This window comes from Stomoxys calcitrans, chromosome 1, assembly GCF_963082655.1.
Source record: "Stomoxys calcitrans chromosome 1, idStoCalc2.1, whole genome shotgun sequence".
Taxonomy (NCBI): domain Eukaryota; kingdom Metazoa; phylum Arthropoda; class Insecta; order Diptera; family Muscidae; genus Stomoxys; species Stomoxys calcitrans.
In genome coordinates, this window is record NC_081552.1 from 141,655 (window position 1) to 165,434 (window position 23,780).

Sequence of the window (23,780 nt, forward strand, 5' to 3'; positions counted from 1 at the left end):
AAGGTCAGGGCTATATGGTGGATGCATCAAAAGTTCCCAGCCAAGCTCACTCAGTTTTTGGCGAGTGACCAATGATGTGTGCGGTCTAGCGTTGTCCTGGTGGAATATGACACCTTTACGATTGAACAATTCTGGTCGCTTCTCCTTGATGGCTGTATTCAATTTGTCCAATTGTTGACAGTAAACATCCGAATTAATCGTTTGGTTCCTTAGAAGCAGCTCAAAATATACCACACCCTTCCAATCCCGCCGACAGACAGACAGCATAACCTTCTTTTGGTGGATATCAGCCTTTGAAGAGGTTTCGTTTTAAAAACGGATCGAATTCATTGCATTTAAGGTGCATATCACAAGCGTTGATTCGGTTTGTTAAATGAATTTCTTTCAATACATGTGGTACCCAAATATCAAGCTTTTTCACCAGTCCAAGACTTTTTATGTGATAATGAACGGTTAATTTTGGAATATTTAACTTCTCTCCTATCTCAAGCTCAGTTACAGGACGATCCAATTCGATTAATGCTTAATCGAACTATATGAAAAATCCGCAATTACTTTTTGGACAACCCAATATTTATTGTAAAAATAATTCGATTTTGTAATATTTTTGTTGGTATAAGTCAAATAAACAAAACTTTCCAAAAGCCTTTGCCAGCATCTTCCACTTGTATAAAAATAAAATTGTTGTAATAGGAAGACCAAAAGCACAACACTTTCATAATCGTTTTTACTTCGTACAATAGTTCGTTATTAAAAAAACATTTATTTTTTATTTATTTGAGAAGTATATTTATTTATATTTTTATATTTATATACAAATAGTTTCTTATTTATGTAGCCACAAACATTATTTTTTTTTTCACCCCGAGTAAGTACATGTGAGCAAGATCACTAACCCTAACAAACACTTAGTTACAATAAGAAGTTGGGCGATAGCGTTTATTTTACACAAGCTGACCCGGGCCCGCTCCGCCGCCCCTTCTTTTACTTTATATGGAACAAAAGTTTCCTTGGAATATTTATTTTCGAAGATCTATTAGTGAAATACCATGCTAACTTGACTAAGAGTTTAACAATATAAGGTCCTTTATCAGAATCCCATATGATCTTTATTGGTCTACGAATTTAATTTTGGATGTAAGGTGTACTCCATTCTTGAAATACTTCATTTCAGCCCGATATTCTCATGATTTATGATTTAGTGGTGTATTCGGGGGGGAGAGATGGTCCCCCAGATACTTGGCCCTGAAAAAATATCAGCATCGTGCTCTTCTCTTAAATACCATTCATTTAAACCCCATATTGCCACTGGCTTAAGGAGTTTACAGGATGAGGCGGTCCCCAAACACATGGACCCAAAATAGGTTATCAAATTCGATTTCTAATCGCATTTAAACTCCTTGCAAAAGTCAGCAAATATGTCCGGTTTGGGGTATTGAATATTTAGCTCCGCTCTCTTTAAGACCCAAATTGTCTTGGTGAGCAAATACGTCCTATTTGGGGGTTGTTATGTTGGTGGGACGTCCGCTAGACAGTTGGCCCTAATGTTGATATCAGATACGTGGTCTACTCCCACATACCTTAATTTGAGCCCCATATTTCCATAGTCGGCAAAAATTACCGGCTTGGGGGGTGTTTTGGGGCATGGGCGGCCACTCAGTGAGTTGGCCTTGAAAATATATATCGGATTCGTGTTTAACTCTAAAAACCCTCTTATTTCAGCCTCATATTGCAATAGTCAGAAAATACTTACTATTTGGATGGTGTTGTGGGGGTGAGGTGGTCCCATAGACACTTTTCCCGAATATTGATATCAAATTCGTGCTTTACTTCCAAAGACATTTCATTTGAGCCCCATATTGCGATGGTCGTAAATTTGTCCCCTTTGGGGATGTTTTTGGTGAGAGGTGGCCCCCAAACACTTGGGCCCATATTTGGATATCAGATTCGTATTCTACATTCAAATACCTTTTATTTAAGCCCCATATTCCCATGGTCGGTAAATAAGTCCAGTTTGGGGGGTGTTTTGGGGAAGGGGTGGACCACCAGAAACGTGGTCCCACATTTGGTTATCAGATTCGTATGTCCGATTTAGGGGTGTTTTGGGGGTTGGGGTGGTCCCCCTAGCACTTGGTCCGACAATTGGATATCAGATACGTTTTCTTATCCTAAATACCTTTCATTCGAGTCCCATATTGTCGTGATTGGCCTAAATATATGTTTGGTAGGTTTTAGGGTGGGGCAGCCCCCCTAGGTACCCTATCCGAAATTAGGATACCAATTTTTTTTAAGGGTACTATATGGGAGCACACAAAATTTCGCTTAAATCGCACTACCCATCTCCGAGATCTGGCGATTCTGAAATGAAAATTAGGGTAAGGGGGTGGGTCGTTGTTATAGATTTGTCAGCATTTATCCTTGTGTGCTTTGCAGTTTAGTCTCTTCCCAATGGGTTGTCCAATAATGTGTAACATTTCCAATGTAATCCGACTGCAGTAGTTACTCTCTTGCGTATCTCGACATCGTCAAAGTTGAGCTTGTGCACGGTGAGTGAACAGTGCATTGCTAGTGTCGTTTTTAACTCAGTAGGTTTATGTACTACTTTGATATTTGATTTGTGTCTCGATAATCTTGTCATCAGCTTTCGATGAATGGATTCCATCTCCTATACAATTTATTTTAAAGACTACATTCACCTTGCCCTTTTTTGCGATTTTTGATTTCGTCGTACCAAATATTGGGTTGCTCAAAAAGTAATTGCTGATTTTTCATATAGTCGGCGTTGACAAATTTTAAGCAAATTTTAAGCATTAATCGAATTGGATCGTCATGTAACTAAGCGTGAGATAGGAGAGAAGTTAATTATACCAAAATCAACCGTTCATTATCACATAAAAAGTCTTGAACTGGTGAAAAAGCTTGATATTTGGGTACCACATGTATTAAAAGAAATTCATTTAACAAATCGAATCAACGCTTGTGCAACTTATTCACCTATATGCACCTTAAACGCAATGAATTCGATCCGTTTTTAAAACGAATCATAACTGGAGATGAAAAATAGATTGTTTACAATAACGTTAGTCGAAAACGATCATGGTCCAAGCATGGTGAACCAGCACAAACCACTTAAAAGGCTGATATCCACCAAAAGAAGGTCTGTTTGGTGGGATTGGAAGGGTATGGTATATTTTGAGCTGCTTCCAAGGAACCAAACGATTAATTCGGATGTTTACTGTCAACAATTGGACAAATTGAATACAGCCATCAAGGAGAAGCGACCAGAATTGTTCAATCGTTAAGGTGTCATATTCCACCAGGACAACGCTAGACCGCACACATCTTTGGGAACTTTTGATGCATCCACCATATAGCCCTGACCTTGCACCATCAGACTACCATTTATTTCGATCTTTGCAGAACTCCTTAAATAGTAAAACTTTCGGCAATGATGAGGCTATAAAATCGCACTTGGTTCATTTTTTTCCAGATAAAGGCCAGAAGTTCTATGAGCGTGGAATACTAAATTTGCCAGGAAGATGGCAAAAGGTTATCGAACAAAATGGCAATTATATATTTGATTAAAGTTCATTCTAAGTTTTATTAAAAATGCATTTACTTTCTTTTCAAAAATCCGCAATTACCTTTTAGGCAACCCAATAGTTGTCGTATTGCTTGTTCCGTTCGATGGTTGAATTTTGTCGCGGTTGTAGAGATTTGACTGGGAAATCTCTCAGATAGCCCTGGTATGAATGTAATTGATTTGTTAGTTTTCTCTATAGCCGTGTCCTTATTTCTACAAATTCTCGTGGCGCTTTACCAAATTATTAATCGTTTAAACAGGAAATGCATTCTATTTTCATATATATCTAATGTTCCGTATATTCTCATTATGATATTGTTTATCGTGTATTTCAAGTACCTGGTTGATGAAGTTTGTCGTTGTAATTATAATAATTCTCGTTGGGTGCTTCGAATAAAAGTTTATTAGTCTTGCTGAAGCCGTGCTTTTTTGTTGCCACAATCTTTTTAAACAAGTTGTAGATTGCATTAATTATATTTGATATAGAAATTCGATATATTTTGTATCACGGCAAGTGATTGGTTGAACATATACCAAGGAGGGGGTATATCCATTTTGTTGTTGTTGTTGTAGCAATGTGTTGTACACCGAGGCGGCAGCCCTTGCCGATGAAGGATTCCATCGGGTCAATCCGATACGAACAACCGGCTGTCATGGGGGCTATATCCATTTTGTCATTCCGCATTGCAACACATCGAAATATCCATTTCCGTCCCTAGAAGTATATATATTCATGATCTGCGAAAAATTCTAAGACGATCTAGCCATGTCCGTCCGTCTGTCTGACTGTTGAAATCACGCTAGCCTATAAAAACAGAGATATTGAGCTGAAACTTTGCACAAATTCTTTTTTTGTTCATAAGCAGGTTAAGTTCGAAGATGGACTATACCGGACTATATCTTGATATAGCCCCCATATAGACCGATCCGCCGATTTAGGATCTTAGGCCCATAAAAGCCACATTTATTATCCGATTTTGCTGAAAATTGGTATAGTGAGTTGTGTTAGGCCCGTTAACATTCTTCTTTAGTCAGATTTGGATATAGCTGCCATATAGACCGTTCTCTCGATTCAAGGTTTTGGGCCCATAAAAGGTGAATTTATTAACTGAATTCGCCGAAATTCGGGTGAGTGAGTTCTGTTAGGCTCTTCGAAAACTTTCTGCAATTTTGCTCAGATCGGTTCTGATTTGGATATAGCTGCCATATAGACCGATCTCTCGATTTAAGGTTTTGGGCCCATAAAAGGCGCATTTAGTGTCGGATTTCGCTGAAATTTCGGACATTGAGTTGTGTAAGACCCTTCGACATCCCTCTTCAATTTGGCTCAGATCGGTTCAGATTTGGATATAGCTGCCATATAGACCGATCATTCGATTTAAAGTCTTGGATCCATAAAAGGCACATTTATAATCCGATTTCGCTGAAATTTGACACAGTAATTTATGTTAGGCTTTTCGACGTCCGTCCGTCCGACGTCCGTCCTGGTTCAGATCGGTCTATATTTGGATATGGCAACCAAAAAACCAATATTTGTTCTACAAAATTGAACAATGACTTATACTTTTTAGACTACTCAATGTCCGTGTCGAATAAGGTCCAAATCCGGCCATATTTCAATATAGCTGCTATAGAAACATATATTAAGCATTTTTCATCGGATTATGACGATAGGTGGTTTACATATATACCCGAGGTAGTGGGTATCCAAAGTTCGGCCCGGCCGAACTAAACGCCTTTTTACTTGTTAATTGTATGAAATAAATTTTTATTTGTTGTAGTATGGACCAAGTTTATATTGTTTTCCGTTTACCCCATTGGAAAATGGCGAATGTATTACATTTGGAATACATAATATATAATTCATTATAGGATTGACATTTTATAATATATCTCAAAGAACAAAGGATGTTATTTCATTTGACGAAAATTGTTCTTTAATTACCGAGTGTAATACCATATAAAAAATAAAGTCGGAATGTTATGTTTGTGAGAGTGACGATTCTTTTTCATTTTGAAATTCCGTTATCCGTTGTTGCCTTCTTGTCGAGTCGAAAAACACACAAGATTAAGTTTGCTTTGCGTTGTGTAGAATAAAAGAGGTTTCCAAGTAAAACCGTCATTAAAAATTGCTTTCTCATTTTTGGCTTTTTCACATTGACCATTTTTGGCTAATAAAAGGTGTGTCTATGTCCTGATTTGGTGAAATCTTAAGCAGTGAATTGTATTACAGCCCTCATATCTATGCCACATATATCTTCTAAATACAACCAAATATGGGTGAAATGGCCATATAGACCGAACTCCTGAATCTTTTTCAAAGTTATAATGGTGTTTAAAATTCTTAATGCTATATTTAATAATAAAAGAGACTTTTTCCATTTTAAAATCTAGCAGAAAAATTATTTAATGTATTTCGGGGGATAAATATATATATATTTTTTTTTAAATTATAATGTATAATTATAAATTATAATGCATGAGTTATAAAATGCATTCCAAATACATTGTTAAATAATGTATACTGTTAAACGAATTAAACAATGCTTACTTCGAACACATAAAAATAATTTATTCTTTTCCTAGTACATATCCCGTGCTAAGAATACCGTTTGGAATCATTCTGGAAGTAGCATGCTATAGAGGCTATCGATCACCTTCTCGTATCTCATTAATTATTGACTTGGGCGCTAAGGATGGCAGATAGCACATGTGGATCTAGATTTCGTGGTATTCCAAACAAAATGCTAAGATTGGCATTTATTACGATTCATTTTAAATATGTATATATATAAATTCTATTGTTCATAACATTCTTTACAGACGGTGTCGCCGATAACGAAGAGAGGTTCAATATGGAATCGACAATGTTTCTTTTTTTGGAATATAAATATTTTTTAGTTATATTTTTCATGCTTGGCATTTATTACGATTCATTTTAAATATGTATATATATAAATTCTATTGTTCATAACATTCTTTACAGACGGTGTCGCCGACAACGAAGAGAGGTTCAATATGGAATCGACAATGTTTCTTTTTTTGGAATATAAATATTTTTTAGTTATATTTTTCATGCTTTTTTTAAGTTTTTTTTTAATGTGAAAAATTTCAATTATTTATTTTTATTTAAACAGTTAAAACGTTATTTAAAAGAAATGGCAAATTTCAAATGAATTTTTTATTGAGTTAATAACCACTTTAATTGGATTTTTGAACTTATTATAAATCCAAATCGCAAAATTGTTAATCAATAAACTTTTCAATAGTGTGTACAAATTTCTTAATTAAACATAGTTATTAATTTTTTCTGTGCAGATTCACCACAATCCTGTATGTGCCTTCTCCCCGTTATTGCAGGTGATCGACGTCTATTACTTCTCTTCCCCACAGATTCTCAAAAGTCAGCCTCTTTATGTGGTCAAGGCGATGCGACCATCGTATACCATCCACCATCGGATGGGAGTAAAAAAAAGCTAGACAAATCAATCAAAAAACTTAACACGTGTAAATCGTCTATAGATATATGGTTGCCCAAAAAGTAATTGCGGATTTTTCATATAGTCGGCGTTGACAAATTTTTGCAAAGCTTGTGACTCTGTAATTGCATTCTTTCTTCTGTCAGTTATCAGCTGTTACTTTTAGCTTGCTTTAGAAAAAAAGTGTAAAAAAGTATATTTAATTAAAGTTCATTCTAAGTTTTATTAAAAATGCATTCACTTTCTTTTAAAAAATCCGCAATTACTTTTTGGGCAACCCAATATAACGACCACATAGTATGTAAATTTTATAGGGTTGAAAATGTATAATTTGATGTGTTGCAAATGAAATGGCGAAATGGCCAAAGCGGCAGCTCCACCCCATCCAAGACAATTCCCCTTATGGCAATTGCATACATATATTAATTTTTTGTATGCCCTACACCATCGGATGGGAGTATACTAATTTCGTTTTCATAGTTATATTATATATGTTACGATTCGCATCATCTTTGAAGAAGTACGGTCCAATGATGCCACCAGCCCATAAACCGCACCAAAATGTGACTTTTTCTGGATGCATTGGTAGCTCTTGCAATGCTTCTGGATGATCTTCACTCCAAAATCGACAATTCAGCTTATTTACTTAACCATTGAGCGAAAAATGAGCTTCGTCGTTGAAGAAGAAGAAGTGCGCGATGAACTTTCTTAACAGAGCACGGATTTTGTTAATAAAATTGAATAATTTGCAAGCATTGTTCATTTCATAGTTAAGTTATAGACCAAACTGAAGATGTTTGACAGTGAAACAAAACAGGAAACGAGCGTGAATTGTTTAAAGCAATGTTGCCAAAAAGATTATAGTTAAAAAATTACCGTTAGTTAATTCTCAATTGCATGCACTTTTCATATGGTTTCCCTAGATAACTTAAAATACTTATTGGTCTGTAACTGATTTGACTGTATGTTAGTTTAGAAGGTTTCTGTACGGCTATTACTTTAGATTTCCTAGATACCACAGGAAAATAGTTTTGACGGAAACAGGTATTAAAGATTGATACCATTTTCTTCATAGCTTCAATCGGAAGGTATTTAAGTAAAATATTTGGCACTTCGTCGAAGCCGGGAGATTTCGAACTTTTTAGACACTTTATTATGTACTCCATTTCTTTTACAGGGCCAAACTTCTCATATATCTATGAGTGCTGCCCTATTCAAGTTTAAGCTTAATAGTAAGGGATCTCCTTTTTAAAGCCGAGTCCGAACGGCGTGCTGCAGTACGACCATTTTTTTAAATGCCATAGTTCCTCACAAATGTCGCCGCTGAAAATTTGTTTGGATGTTCTCGCCAAAATTCGAACCTATTCGTTCAGGGTCATAGGCGGACGTGCTTACCTTTGCGCTGCGGTGGGCCGATTTTTTTTTTGTATTTAAAAATCGAACTTTTAAAATTTAGATATTTAATGAGAAATTTGAGAAAATAAACCCCAAATTATTGTTTTTGTAGTAAAATAAATATATTTGAGCCCCAAAATGGGGGCTATGAAAATAAAATTAATGTGCCTTAATTTTATTTTCATACCGCCCCACCCCCCCCCCCCTTTTTTTAATTGGAAAACTTCAGGTTTATTCGAAGAAAACCCAAATTGGCCCCAATAGCTGTATGAAAAAGGGTCCCAAAAGACCCCAAAAGTTTTGATGTTTTTTTTCCATACACCTGTTTTGGGCATATTTTCATTTTGGATTTGAGGTGAAATTTCCTGGGGCCAAACTTCATACGGCCGGGGTATACTAATTTCCTCATTCGCTTTGTAACACATATAAATATTGAACTGAGATCCAACAAAGTATGTTTCTTATTAATCATCTTGACATTCTAAGTCGATTTAGCCATGTCAGTCCGTCTGCCCGTCTGTCGAATGCGTGCAAACTTTCGAAGGAAAAGGTCAGTTTGGATTGTAAATGAGACATATCGGTCCATGTTTTGGTATGGCTGCCATGTATACTAGTCAAGAAGCCCATTTACTTAAGATTTGGAAGGCTAAGATAGGTAAAGATACTAGTATTGAAACATCAGGCAGTACAGGGAATGGAAACCCAATAAAGCTTAACGAACAGGGACCCGACGATGGAACCATTACCGATTTTATAAAAAGTCGAATGACTAGACTAGGCAAAGAACCTACAACGATGACATCAGGCAGTGCAGTGACAGGAATGTCAATGCAGTCTAAAGAACAGGGAGCAGACGATGAGAACATCACCTACTCCCAAGAAGCCCAATTTCTGGACTGAACCATACAACTACCAATTATGCTAACACTGGTACTCAACCGAGGACCTGCGTTTTTTGTCATACAAATTTGAATTATATATTTTCCCCAGAGTTGTCAACCTCGGATGCAGCAGTGGTGAGACAGTAGACGGTGGAGCATACCTGGCATCACTTTATCTGCCTTTCGACTCTCCGACAGCGCCACTCACGTCGGAGCTGCAACGGCTGGTGAGTAAAGCAAAACAGACAGGAAACGAGGTGCTAATAGGGTACGATGCGAACTCTCACCACATTTCGTGAGGTAGTACCAGCACTAATAAGCGGGGCCTTTGTTAATAGGATTAGGGAGGAGGTATTAGATATGACGATATCTTCGGAAAATTTAATCGATGAGGTTCAGGATTGGAGGGTCTGCATGGAACACTCTCTTTCTGACCATCGCTACATTAGGTTTAGAATAGCACGGCGAGCGCCGAATCCGATAAGCTTCCGGAATAAGTTGAAAACCAACAGGACAAAATTCGAAAGGCTACTCAGAAGAAGACTTGGGCAAGATAATTTAGATTGTCCAAGCATAGAAGACATTCACGACAATGTCAACAGGATTAGGACTGCACTGATGAGGTCCTTTGAAAATAGTTGTCCCCTTCGGGAAAGGAAATAAGCCCAAAAAAAAAAACCCTGGATGACCGGGGAGATTCGCAATATTGGGAAAGAGGTCCGCAGACTTTTTAACAGAGCACGTTGTAAAAAATCGGAAGTATATTGAGATGTGTATTACGCACGGCTCAAGGAATATAATAAGATTACCGGAGCAGCAAAACGTGCCTCCTGGAATCTTTTCTGTGACCAGGTCGATAGCGTTAATGACGCCGCAAAGATGAAAAAGTTTCTCTCAAAAACCCATGTCCAAACTGAAACTTTAGTAGAGACATGGGAGTGAGAGCAGAGACAACGGAGGACATGTTGAGGCTTTGATGAAAACCCATTTACCACAGGATACGAAGGGACTCATGGAGACATCGGAATCTTGGAATAAAGAGGTTGGCCGATGATTTATAATAATGGAATTTATGGTGAAGGAATCCTTGAAGAGCTTCAAATCATTGAAGTCACCCGGACCTGATGGAATATTTCCGGTGTTACTACAGAAAGAGGCAGACTATCTGGCGCCTCGTCTGGCCAACATTTTCATAGCATGCCTAGGACTTGCATATACTGCGAAAGCCTGGCAATAGGCAGGGGTGGTGTTTATACCCAAGCCCGGCAAGGCAAGTCATGCGACACCAAAGGCCTACAGACCCATAAGCCTTACGTCCTTTCTACTCAAAACCATGGAGTGTATTGTTGACACAATGATAAACAGTAGGACATTCAGCGAACTTGTCAAATACAAACAGTATGCCTATGGCAAGGGAAGGTCGGTGGAGACTGCCCTGCACGAGGTTGTGCATAAAATAGAAGAATCCTTCGATGCCAAAATGTACACAGTGGCAGTATACATTGACATCGAGGGGGCTTTTAACAATGTGCGGACCGACACACTGATCCTATCATTAGACCAGTAGCGGGTGAACCCGGTCCTTAGAGATTGGATAAACCATATGCTAAGGAACAGGTGGATAAATTGTGTGTCCCATTGCATTAATATAAGGAAGAAAGACGCACAGGGCACTCCACAGGGGGGCATTATATCGCCACTCTTATGGTTGACGACCATAAATGACCTATTACGGATGCTGACTGAGGAGGAATTAGAACCGGTCTACTACGCAGACGACGTTATAGTACTTCTAAGGGGTAAGAATCCGAACAAGCTTTGCAGAAGGGCCGAAAGGGTCTTGCATATGGCATTTGACTGGGCTAGACCCAGAGGTCTGAATGTTTACCCAGAGAAGACTGAAATATGCGTGTTCACGAGGAAGACGAAGGTGGGCCAGTTTAACGCACCACGTTTCCTCAATAAGACTATTTCGATATCTGACAAGGTCAAATACTTAGGTGTGATCTTGGACAGGAAACTGAATTGGAAGTGTCAAATTGAGGAGCGTACTGAGAAGGCTCACAGATGTTGGGCACTATGGAGACGGGCCGTAGGCTTAAAACGGGGCTTGAATCGTAGAATAGTCCACTGGCTCTACAGGAACGTGAATAGACCAATACTTACTTACGCCTGAGTAGTTTGGTGGACTGCTATGGAGAAAAAGTGCAACATAAAGACCATACAACAGGTTCAGAGAACATGTTGTCTTGGCATAGGCGGAGCGATGAGGACCACGCCCACTAGAGCACTGGAGACTATTCTATATATCCGACCCCTTGAGTGTGAGGCAGCGGCTATGAGACTTAAGGTGATGGGAGAATGGATTGAGGATGGGAGCAGCTCATACCATATAATCGAGACGACGATAGGAGACCTGGAAGGAAGGGAAGAGGTTTCCGATCGGATGCCTGAGATGAACCTTGAAGTCGAGTGCGACGCACTGCTGCCATCGACACAGTCTTGGATTGACGGAACCCTAGTATTGCCATCTGGAAGATCATGTTACACGGATGGATCAAAGCTAGAGGACAGAGTGGGCCTGGGGGTTTACATTGAGAACCCAGGGACTGAGATCTGTTAAAACTGCCTGCAGGCGGAAATCCGGTCGATCACGTAATGCGTGAAGTGGTGTGATGCTCACGCGAGGACGTCGAGTGTGAACATCTTTACCGAGACTAAAATTGCATTAAGGGCAATAACAACCAGGAAGGTAAGGTCACGAACAGTCTTGTAGTGTAAGAAGGAGATTAACGCCTTCTCTGAGGATGACAAAATCCGTATCGTTTGGGTGCCGGGCCATTACGGAGTAAGGAGAAATGAAAGGGCAGACAATTTGGCGGTGAAGGCAAGTGATATCGTGTGTAGGGCATGCGGGGAAGATGAAGAAACGTTGGAGCATTTCCTTTATCATTGCCCGGCTTTCGCGTCCAATAGAAACCGGCAGTTAGGTGTAGACACAACATCAGACATGAACTAACCTAGGGGAGTGGTATTGAAAACAATTGAGGATTTTGTAAGTAGCACGGAATTCCTAATTTAAAATTTTCTTTTTATTGGTTACTTTATAGTTTTGTATGTTCATAGTGGCATGGGGCGGATTAATATCTGCGCCCTCTTTTCAACCTAACCAACTAGTCTTGGATCTTGACTTCTTGAGCCTCTACACGGCGCAGTTCGTATTCGATTTGGCTGAAATTTTGCACAATGACTTTTACTATGGTCTGCTATATCCAAACCAAGTATGGTCCCCATCTACCAAATTTTGATATTTTCATATTTTGTGTCGATATTGCGAACCGTTTTGATTTTACAACCAGAACAATAATAATGTGTCATTTTAATTTTGGTAGGCAAATTTTGTGACATCTTTAGAAGTATAGTGGGAATCCGATGTTTAAATTTAGGGCTTAGTGTCCGTGGGTCTCTTTCCCATAGACAACAGCCCAAGGGGTTAAGTGAAAATTCTTTGGGAGTACAGTGCGATTCTTATATTCAAATTGAGGGTCACAAATAACCCCTTTAGAACAAATGGACATATTGGTTGACCGAGACAAAATGGAATGCAAATCAAAGGCGGGAGTAAAGTATGAAGGTAATATCCCAATTTGGAAACACCTCAGAAAACTCCCCATAACGTAATTATAGGTCGATTGGGCAACATGGGATTTAAGTTGAACGATACAAAATTACTGCTTATGAACACACCAAGTTTATTCGAGAAACTACTATACGATATACAGCTATCAAATTAGGAAAGGGTTGTGAGGTGCCAAAAACAACTCACAGTTTCAAAGGCAGCTAGACCAAAAAAGTCCGATCTGGGCCACATTCAAAATGTGTGTCGAGGGCCCTTACCATTGATGTAGCTAGAAAATTCTGTAGCCCTCCAGAATTTTCGTTAATACACATATTTTTTTTATCAAAATACACTGATAGAAAAAGACGGTACATTGCCAATAACGTCTGGTATAATTTTATTCAGGTTATTTGCAAATATTTTTAATACCATTTGGATCAATTTGATACCAGTCGAAGGAGCCTGCTATGAATTAACGGCGTCACATTTGTAGTCTTGTCATCGCTGCAAAAGTGTTGTTTAGCTTGGTACTTAAAATATTGACGCCATTATAAAATATTTGCTTTAATATAATAAAATGTTTTTATATGCGTAACGCATATAACGTATTTAAATTGGTGAACATGCAAATAGTTCAAACAATCATGAAAAAGTCTCTTGTGTGACTGTTTAGCATAGTGCTAAACTTTTGCTCAGCACTGTAGTGCTAAACTTTTGCACATAACTATAACTAGCGGGTTGTCACTGCATGCATATGCAATGTATGTGTGTGTGTCAGCAGCCGCTAGTTACAAGTTTTTTCATCTCATGGTTGTTGTTGCCGTCTGCTGAATTCAATCAGCAGCCGGCTTCAGTGACAAAAGAAGAAGTCAAAATAATTATTAGTGATCGATACCTTAAACAAAACGTTCGCTCTCCCCGTGACAACAAACAAAAGCAACAAAAAAGGGAATTAGAATTTTTGAAAATTAAGAACAAATGTGAATGTGAAACCAAGTGTATAAAAAAGAAAATAGATCTACCTATATACTTACCAAGCTATATACTTACCTACCTATATACTTACCAAGCTATACACTTACCTGCCTGTGTACTTACATGCCTATACCTACTTATATATGTTAAACCATAAATACATAAAAATTAAAGAAGCCATTTACACTGTTGAACAAAAATACTCACCCAAATGTACCATCTGAAAGAAAAGTTAAAAATACAAAAAAAGACAAATTAATTTTTACCTGAATTGTTAATTCTTGCTAAGTGTTGCCTAGTCTGCTAAAACTTACCTTTTTTGCTTAAATTGTTGAAAGTTAAAATTATTAAAACTATTATTGCACGAATTGATTTAACCTAAATTATATTGCACCTTTGTTACTATATTGCACTTACCCATCGTTTTGATACATAATAAATTTGTGAACTGAAAATTAAAAGTGCCAATTGTACATTCCTTGGAAAGAAAAAACAAAAGGTTTGTACACGAACATTTTTGGTCCATTCGAAGCCGAATAAGTGAATTTGTTTTACAACAAATGTACAAGTGCGTTTAATTTTTTGTGTGGAAAAATATAGAGTCAGTTCAAAAAAAAATATACATATACATACCCCATAAAACGGTGACACTTACGTTTCTATCTAAAAATAAAAATACATATATATATATATATATATATATATATATATAAAAATTGTTAAAAAGTTACTTACCTTGTTGAAAGAGTTGATACTTACCAAATTTTATAAAAACCTTCCTGCAAAATTTGTAAAAAATTACTTACCTCAAGAATTTGTGAAAAGTGCAAAAACAAAAACATTGTGAGTCTGAGCTGGCAACAGCCAGACAAGATCAAGTGAAATTTAAGTGCTGCAAAAAGCGGAACAAATTAATTCAAAGTCACTTTAACCAAACGCGGTACGGTTCGGTAAAACCCAACAACAAAATTTACAAAAAATTGAACATTGAAGAGTTCTAGAAGAGTATAGAAGAGTCTACAGCTCCGCTACCACAGTACCGCTAATTCAGCCACTGCAACCAAAGGAGCTTCACACACTCTCTTACACATACACACAGACACAAAGAGATCAAAGTGAGTACAAGCTTGTTTTTCGTTTTTGGCGCGACAAGCCAACGAAATATACTGGTTGCTGCTAGAAAAATCTCCACCTACATTTGTATGGATGGAATTGTTCCTGCCCTTTGCTTGACCCTGTATATTTTGTATGTTTGACCCGTGCAGTTTTTAAAATTGGAAATTTGTTTGACCCGTATACATAAATTTTTGCGGTAAAAATCCTTGACCCTTGTCTTAAAGTTGCCACGTTTGAATTTGTTTTTTGTGACTTTTGCGTGGTTTTATATAAAACGAACTAACCTTATCACAATTGCTTTTCGCAAACATTTTTTGGGACAGACACCGCCATCGTGGTCGTTTGGTAAAGAGGACATTTCGCCGAGATTAAAGAAATATTTTAACAAAAAATAAAGTTCATTTTTGAAAATTTGTAACTTCGTGAAAGAATTTCATAGCGACCCCACGTATGCACTTGCCTTATACTATATGGTGAAGTGACCCAAATCAAACATTTTATTGGCGTCGTTTTTTGTTGTGGTTTTGTTTCGGATTACAAATCTGAGGAACCTTTTTCGTTTCCTGTGCGGAATTTTTGGAATTGATGTTTATGTGACCCTTTCTACCGAACTCATTCTTCTGATTGTTTGATGTGATTGCTGACACTCTGGTTTTACATCTTCTGTTTTTGTACATTGTGAAGTAGAATACCTGATACGTTTTCCAAAGCCTACTTCTAACCCACCAAGGCGAAAATTGAATAAATTTTTCCATTTTTTGTGCCTAGAAATCGGGATCTGACCCTTCAAAAAGTAAATTTCTGAATAGTGGTCATACACCGACTGAGATTAACATTTTGTTTTGTCTTCTCATTCTTTGGTTTGGATAAAAATAAAGCTTGAAGGAAGAAATTTTAAACAAAATGGAGAAGGCAAAGTCTAAGAGCGATAGATTTGCGAATAGCGTCAACGATTTAGTAGATTTCGACAACACATTTGCAGCTGCAAAGTCCGATGATAATATACATAGTCTTGAGGCTCTAAGGGTGGAGTTAGATTCATTGTGGGACAACGTCAAGAAATCGTACTTAGACAGTCGCGATCATATCACCGCGGCGGAAGAGACCGCCATAGATAAGAACAAGCTTCGATCTCATTACAAAGACGCGCGGGAATGCTACATGCGAGCCATAGGCGCCCTAAATGCGGACATTATGGCTTTGAAGGATCAGGCGAACCAAGAGAAGAAGGAGAGGGAATCTTTGCAGGATGTGGACTTCACGCCAGTTTCAAGGCTTCCACCTTGTGACACAGACACTTTTAAAGGTGGGTACACAGCATGGCCTACCTTTAGGGACCTGTTCAGTGCCATTTACATCAAGAACTCAAAGCTGAGTAATGTTGAGAAGCTCTTCCATCTTACGCAGAAGACCTCTGGGGAAGCAAGGGAAATAATAAGTCATGTTCCTCTTACAAATGATGGGTTTTTGTTAGCTTGGGCCAATCTTACTGATCGGTATGAGAACAAAAGGATGCAAGTCAACGAACAGTTAAAAAATCTTTTTAACCTGCCAAACGTTACAATAGACTCCTCTCAAACGGTTCAGAAGTTACAGCGAATTGTTAACACAAGTCTACAGACACTGGAGACACTTGGAGTAGATGTTAAAGGATGGGACCCACTTTTGATTTATCTTTGTTCTGCAAAATTACCGAGGCAATTTCTAGAGGAGTTTGAGAATTCACTGGAAGATTGCAAGATCCTTCCAAAATGGGCAGAATTTGATAAATTTCTGACCCACAAATTTAAGACACTCGAATCTGTCGGGAATATTAAGCCGTCTTTCAGTAAGCAAAACCATAATAGGCAAGATAACTACAAAAATAATAAGTTCGTCAACAGTTTTCACACCAATGTTTCACAAAAGACACAAAACTCAGGTACAAACAATAGCGGCAATACACAGCAAAATACAACAATTCGGACCCAAAATACAAAATGCTGCCAAATTTGTAAGGCCACACATTTTATTAGGGATTGTCCGAAATTTATTGAAAAGAATATCAATGACAGAATTCACGTAGTGAAAGTTTCGCACTTATGCTACAATTGTCTGTCGACGAATCACGGTGTAAAGGAATGCAAGAGCAAGTTTACATGCCGCGAATGCAACTTGCGACATCATACAATGCTACATAAGGGACAAGAGAACCAACCTTGTAATCAAGACTCAGCTAGAGATGCAGCACAACCTAGTACTAGTGCTGCAGCTCTTACAACTCGTATACAGTCCACACCAGACACACAACAGAATAACATTGCAACTTTGACCCTTCAGGATAATCGAATTTGTGAGCATCATCCTGGGGGAACCTTACTTTTTACTGCTATAGTGCAAATAGAATCTAGAGGACAGCTATTCGATGCCAGGGCAATTATTGACTCTGGATCGCAGTCCACTTTCATTACGGAAAAACTCAAAAACAAGTTGAGTCTTCCAACTAAACGAAACTTAGTACACGTTACAGGACTTAGCCAAATTGTAGCTGAGACTTCAAATAAGGCTTGTCTATTCACCTTACGCTCTCGTATAGAACCTAGATTTGAGTTAGAAGTTTGGGCGCCTGTCTTGAAGACCCTTCCTTCTAACTTACCGCCTCATAACTTAGACCTAGCACAACTTCGAGATGTTGCCAATCTAGATTTGGCAGATCCGAAATTCTACATTAGCCAACCGGTTGATCTTCTAATTGGAATGGACATAGGACCCCTTATTTTTGACATTGGGTCCCCGATGAAATCAATCGGTGCACTACTAGCACAAAACACAGTTTTTGGATGGATTGTTGGCGGACCCATTGCACAGAAAGCTGCGGGTGGTAACCGAGTTTCTCTTCACAACACCATCTCAATAGAAAGAAAACTCACACGATTTTGGGAGGTGGAGGAGGCCCCCAAAAAGATTTTGAGGTCAGAAGAGGACATGTTTTGCGAACAAAACTTTAAAGACACTGTAAGGCGCAACTCTAATGGGAGATATATTGTGACCCTCCCTTTTAGGAATTGTGAAGAGTTGGGAAACTCGAGGAATATCGCAATGGCACAGTTCTACAGAATGGAAAGAAAGCTCCAAAAGACACCTGAGATCAAGGAACAGTACGACAATGCCATTCTGGAATATCTGGAACTAGGACACATAAGGAAAATTACGGCACAGGAGATAACAAAGACTCCGAATTACTATTTGCCGCATCATGCTGTCATTAAGCCAGACCGACTCACTACAAAGCTTAGGGTAGTTTTCAACGCGTCAAGTCCGTCGTCGAACAGAAGGAGCCTAAATGATAACTTGTTTGCTGGACCCATTCTGCAGCAAGATCTTGTTTTACAAATTTTGAAGTGGAGGTTCTTCAAATACGTATTTAATGCGGATGTCACAAAAATGTATAGACAGATTCTTCTCGACCCTAGTCAGACACAATTCCAGAGAATACTTTTTAGAAAATCTCCAAAGGACCCAGTTGAGGATTTTGAGCTCTTGACTGTAACATTTGGAGTAAACTGCGCACCTTTCCTTGCAATCCGGACACTTCTTCAACTTGCGGAAGACGTGACGGACACATACCCCCTTGCATCAAAGATTATTCGGGAGAATCTGTATGTTGACGACGTGTTAGCCGGGGCTCACACGATCGATGGAGCCATAACTTCAAGAAAAGAGTTGATCGCGGCCTTGAACTCGGCTGGATTTCAGCTCATGAAATGGACATCTAATGATCATAAGATTATACAAGACTTACCGGCAGAACAACTTCTTCCAGTAAATTGGCTGGAGCTTTCGGAAGACTCCTCAACAAAGACTCTTGGCATCCGGTGGAATATTTCTGGGGATTATTTCACCTTTACACAACCGGCATTAGAAATCAGAGAGTCTTATACGAAGAGAGAAGTTTTATCGGCCATAGCAAAATTGTTTGACCCCTGTGGGTGGCTAGCCCCAATTGTTGTTGTAGCAAAGCTAGTCATGCAACAGGTATGGCTAGACAAAATCGACTGGGATGATACGCTAAAGTCAATAACGTTGATAAATTGGCAGAATTTTGTTAAAAATTCAGAGGCAATGGAATCGGTTAAAATTCCAAGGTGGATACGCTTCACACCTGGTTCCAAAGTGGAAGTACACGGTTTCTGTGATGCCTCCGAAAGTGCATATGGTGCAGCATTGTATATTAGGGTGGAACATGACAACCACCAAACCGACACCTTTCTATTAGCTGCAAAGACCCGCGTTGCTCCCATCAAAAAGATTTCCTTGCCGAGACTCGAACTTTGTGGGGCAGTACTTCTCTCAAAATTAGCTTCAGCAACCATGAACAATCTTCAGATTATGAATTTTAAGACCCAGTTTTGGACTGATTCCACAATCGTTTTGTCGTGGCTTAGGAAACCGGCTTGTGCTTGGAGTACATTCGTTGGAAACCGCGTTTCAGAAATTTTAGAGAATGTTGGCAATGAAAATTGGCGCCACGTAGACTCCGAGAGCAACCCTGCGGACATTGCTAGTAGAGGATGCACTCCTTCAGACTTAAAGGAGTATTGTTTATGGTGGCATGGCCCACAGTGGTTAAAGTTTCCGAAAGACAGATGGCCAACTTATCAAGTTCCTGAAGACACAAACCTGGAGGCGAAAGCGATAAAGGTTTTTGCTACTTCAACCTTTGAAGACCCATTAGTTAGGTTTTCTTCTTTGTCGCGCGCCTATAGGGTGATTAGCTATGTTTTACGAATCTGGCGTAATACGGGGCCCAACCGATCGCATCTCAGGATTTCATCTTTGGAGATCACAGCTGAGGAAATTCAAGATGTAAAACGCCGTCTACTGATTGTGACCCAAAAACATTATTTCGCCTCTGAATATCACGAATTACAAGAGGAATCTAGAATTTCACCCAGTAGCAGCCTCTTAGGTCTTAATCCATTTATAGACTCAAGTGGACTAATGCGGGCTAATGGGCGCCTTGTACAGTGTCCTGTTTTAACTTATAACGAGAGACATCCCATTCTGTTACCATACGATGCAAGACTCACACAACTTCTAGTAGATTTCGCCCATCGAATAACTCTCCATGGCGGAAATCAACTTATGACTCGGATTTTACGCTCTGAATTTTGGATATTCAGATTAAAGCCTCTTGTCAAAAAAGTAATACATAATTGTAAAACTTGTATTTTGTACAAAAAGCATGCGCAATCACAAATAATGGCATCCCTTCCTCCCGAACGGACTTTACTCTCAAGACCCTTTACCAATACAGGGGTTGATTTTGCTGGACCCTTTAACATTAAAAACTATTCAGGTCGAGCTTGTGTAATCACAAAGGGATACGTTTGTATTTTTGTTTGTTTCGCGACAAAGGCCATACACTTGGAGGCAACTACGGACCTTTCTACACAATCGTTTTTAGCAGCCTTGGCACGTTTTATCGGTCGCAGGGGTTGTCCGGCCTGCATCTATTCTGATAATGGGAAAAACTTTGTAGGCGCTTCAGAATTACTGAAAAAGGATCGCCTAGACTTCTTGAAAACTCTCCAAAATCAAGCTTCCCAACAAAACGTTTATCAAAACCTTGTTTGGAAATTCATACCGCCGGGTGCCCCTCATATGGGTGGCCTTTGGGAGGCGGGTGTCAAATCATTTAAATCCCACTTGCGCAAGTTTATACCAAAAATGAACTTTACGTTCGAGGAATTAACCACAATTTTGACTCGAATAGAAGCTTGTTTAAACTCTAGACCCCTTAGTCCAGCCAGCGACGACCCAAATGATTTCTCGCCTTTAACCCCAGGCCACTTTCTAATTGGTACTTCGCTTCTTGCACCAGCGGAACCTGATGTTTCTGATCAGGATGTCTCGTTCGCCAATAGATGGAAACGACTGAAGATAATTTCGCAATATTTTTGTCAAAGGTGGAAGTCAGAATACTTGAAGGAACTACATCGTAGAACTAAGTGGAAGTATCCACAAGAGAACATCGCGCTAAATGACCTAGTTGTAATCCGAGACGACAGATTCCCTCCAACCGAATGGGTAATGGGTCGCGTGGAAAAAACTTATCCTGGATCCGATCAAAATACACGCGTTGTCGATGTTAGAACATCTCACGGCACCTTGAGCAGACCCATCACGAAACTGGTCAAACTTTTTTCCGCCTGACTAGGCTTTCGCCCAGTAATCAAAAAACAAAGTACTCCTCCAAAATTTTTATTTTCAGGAATGGCAGCCTACTTGCCCCCTCCAGAAGACGAGCGGCCTCAAGGAAAAGAGCGTCGTCATCGGGACGAACGAGGAGCGGAACCCCGGCCCCAACGAAATCCGTCTCGAAATCGCGACCGCGATCATGTAGATCGGCGCGGAAGACCCACTTTCTGGCAGTACTCTTGCGGTCTCTGCCAAGATGACCATGCGCTGAGCACATGCCGCCGATTCCGGGACCAGACCCCATACCAACGTTACGAAACTGTGGAGCGGCGGGGGTATTGCCGTAATTGCTTGGCGCGCAGTCATCTTGCACCTGATTGCCAGTCCATCGCAGGCTGCCGTCGCTGCGAGGAGCGACATCACACGCTGCTGCATGGGGCACCGCAGCTTGAAAACATGGAGAGGCCCGCCGATGATTTTGCTCCTGCCAACAACGCCAGACCTGCACCCACAGCATCCCCACCCTTTAAGTGGGATCTTGTCTTTGTGCCTACTGCCATGGTACGAATAGCAGAGGATGGGGTCGATACTTGGGCCACCGTGCGAGCGTTGATCAATCAATCATCTACAATGTCTCGGCTGGCCTATTCTACATTCCGGCGACTTGGACTACGATCGTGTACATACCAGGGCAACAGGTTTACAACCTTCCGATTGATGCATCGCAGCCCAAATAGCAACTGGGCACTTAAGATTAATGCACTCATCACAGATGCATTGCCTTTCCGACCCTACTCAGACCCACTTTTGGAGGACCCGACCCGTGATTTAGCGCAAGACACCCTTGCTGATACAGACCCTAGAGCCAACACGTCAATAGACTTAGAATTGGGCGCGGATGTCTATCCGAGACTGCAGAGGGATGGCCATGTCTTTGCCGGCTTGGCTACGTCTTTGTCGGACCCATCCGGAATATGCCTAGACACTAAGCTAACATTTTAGAAGAATTACACTTGTCACGGGGGGGCAAGATGTTTAGCATAGTGCTAAACTTTTGCTCAGCACTGTAGTGCTAAACTTTTGCACATAACTATAACTAGCGGGTTGTCACTGCATGCATATGCAATGTATGTGTGTGTGTCAGCAGCCGCTAGTTACAAGTTTTTTCATCTCATGGTTGTTGTTGCCGTCTGCTGAATTCAATCAGCAGCCGGCTTCAGTGACAAAAGAAGAAGTCAAAATAATTATTAGTGATCGATACCTTAAACAAAACGTTCGCTCTCCCCGTGACAACAAACAAAAGCAACAAAAAAGGGAATTAGAATTTTTGAAAATTAAGAACAAATGTGAATGTGAAACCAAGTGTATAAAAAAGAAAATAGATCTACCTATATACTTACCAAGCTATATACTTACCTACCTATATACTTACCAAGCTATACACTTACCTGCCTGTGTACTTACATGCCTATACCTACTTATATATGTTAAACCATAAATACATAAAAATTAAAGAAGCCATTTACACTGTTGAACAAAAATACTCACCCAAATGTACCATCTGAAAGAAAAGTTAAAAATACAAAAAAAGACAAATTAATTTTTACCTGAATTGTTAATTCTTGCTAAGTGTTGCCTAGTCTGCTAAAACTTACCTTTTTTGCTTAAATTGTTGAAAGTTAAAATTATTAAAACTATTATTGCACGAATTGATTTAACCTAAATTATATTGCACCTTTGTTACTATATTGCACTTACCCATCGTTTTGATACATAATAAATTTGTGAACTGAAAATTAAAAGTGCCAATTGTACATTCCTTGGAAAGAAAAAACAAAAGGTTTGTACACGAACAGTGACAAAGGACGCTATGTTGGTGTATTCATATGAAAACCACTTCTGGGAATCAATGGGTATGGAATCAATTGCTGAATACAAAGAATACAGGTAAGTGGCGGTGAAACATTATATTTTGTAACTTTTTTGTATAACTTATAATTGTTAACTTAAATAAACGAAATAAATAAAATTAATTTTTTCAGTGGTTTTTTATTTTGGTTCTTTAAGGGGTGGAATATTCAATAACGATTTGGTATAAAACCGATACCGGTTTGGTACTAAAACCAATAACAGTTTAGTATTGAAATCAATACCAGTTTGGTAATAAGGCTAGTACAAATGGTAAAAAATGCAAATTTTGCCCATGAACATTCCACTAAGGAACAGGGCAAACTTCTTACATGTCAATGAGTGCAGTCCGATTCAAGTTTAAGCTCAATGATAAGGGGTGTCCTTTTCTCTCTTTGGAGAGAAGTTTTACATGGCATAGTACGGGAACATTCCAATAAGGAACAGGGGCAAACTTCTCACATATCAATGAGTACAGTCCGATTCAAGTTTAAGCTCAATGATAAGGGGTCTCCTTTTTATAGCCGAGTCCGAACGGCGTGCCGCAGTGCGACACCTCTTTCGCTGAAAATTTTTTCTGATGATCTCGCCAGGAGTTCAACGTCGTAGGCGGACATGCGTACCTCTGCCCTACGGTGGCATCC

At 39.3% G+C, this 23,780-nt stretch overlaps 2 protein-coding genes across 4 annotated transcripts in view; both read left to right on the top strand.

Moving 5' to 3' along the window:
- LOC131998558 (uncharacterized) overlaps positions 1-23,045 on the top strand; it is a 39,523-nt gene extending 16,478 nt beyond the window's left edge. Inside the window, exons 1-3 of one of the 3 annotated variants that reach the window (XM_059371008.1) lie at positions 14,411-14,431; positions 14,745-15,047; positions 21,302-23,045. In XM_059371008.1, coding sequence (XP_059226991.1) covers positions 21,304-22,230 — 927 coding nt within the window. In that variant the 5' untranslated portion in view covers positions 14,411-14,431; positions 14,745-15,047; positions 21,302-21,303 and the 3' untranslated portion in view covers positions 22,231-23,045. Of the gene's footprint in view, positions 1-14,410; positions 14,432-14,651; positions 15,048-21,301 lie in introns of those variants that run through there. The other 2 variants (XM_059371007.1, XM_059371006.1) reach the window with 2 other exon arrangements.
- LOC131998556 (uncharacterized) lies at positions 15,054-21,308 on the top strand. The gene is made up of 2 exons (XM_059371005.1): positions 15,054-15,841; positions 15,927-21,308. Exon 2 carries the CDS (start codon positions 15,952-15,954, stop codon positions 21,241-21,243), a length of 5,292 nt encoding a protein of 1,763 aa, XP_059226988.1. The 5' UTR covers positions 15,054-15,841; positions 15,927-15,951; the 3' UTR covers positions 21,244-21,308.
- Positions 23,046-23,780: the final 735 nt, after the last annotated feature.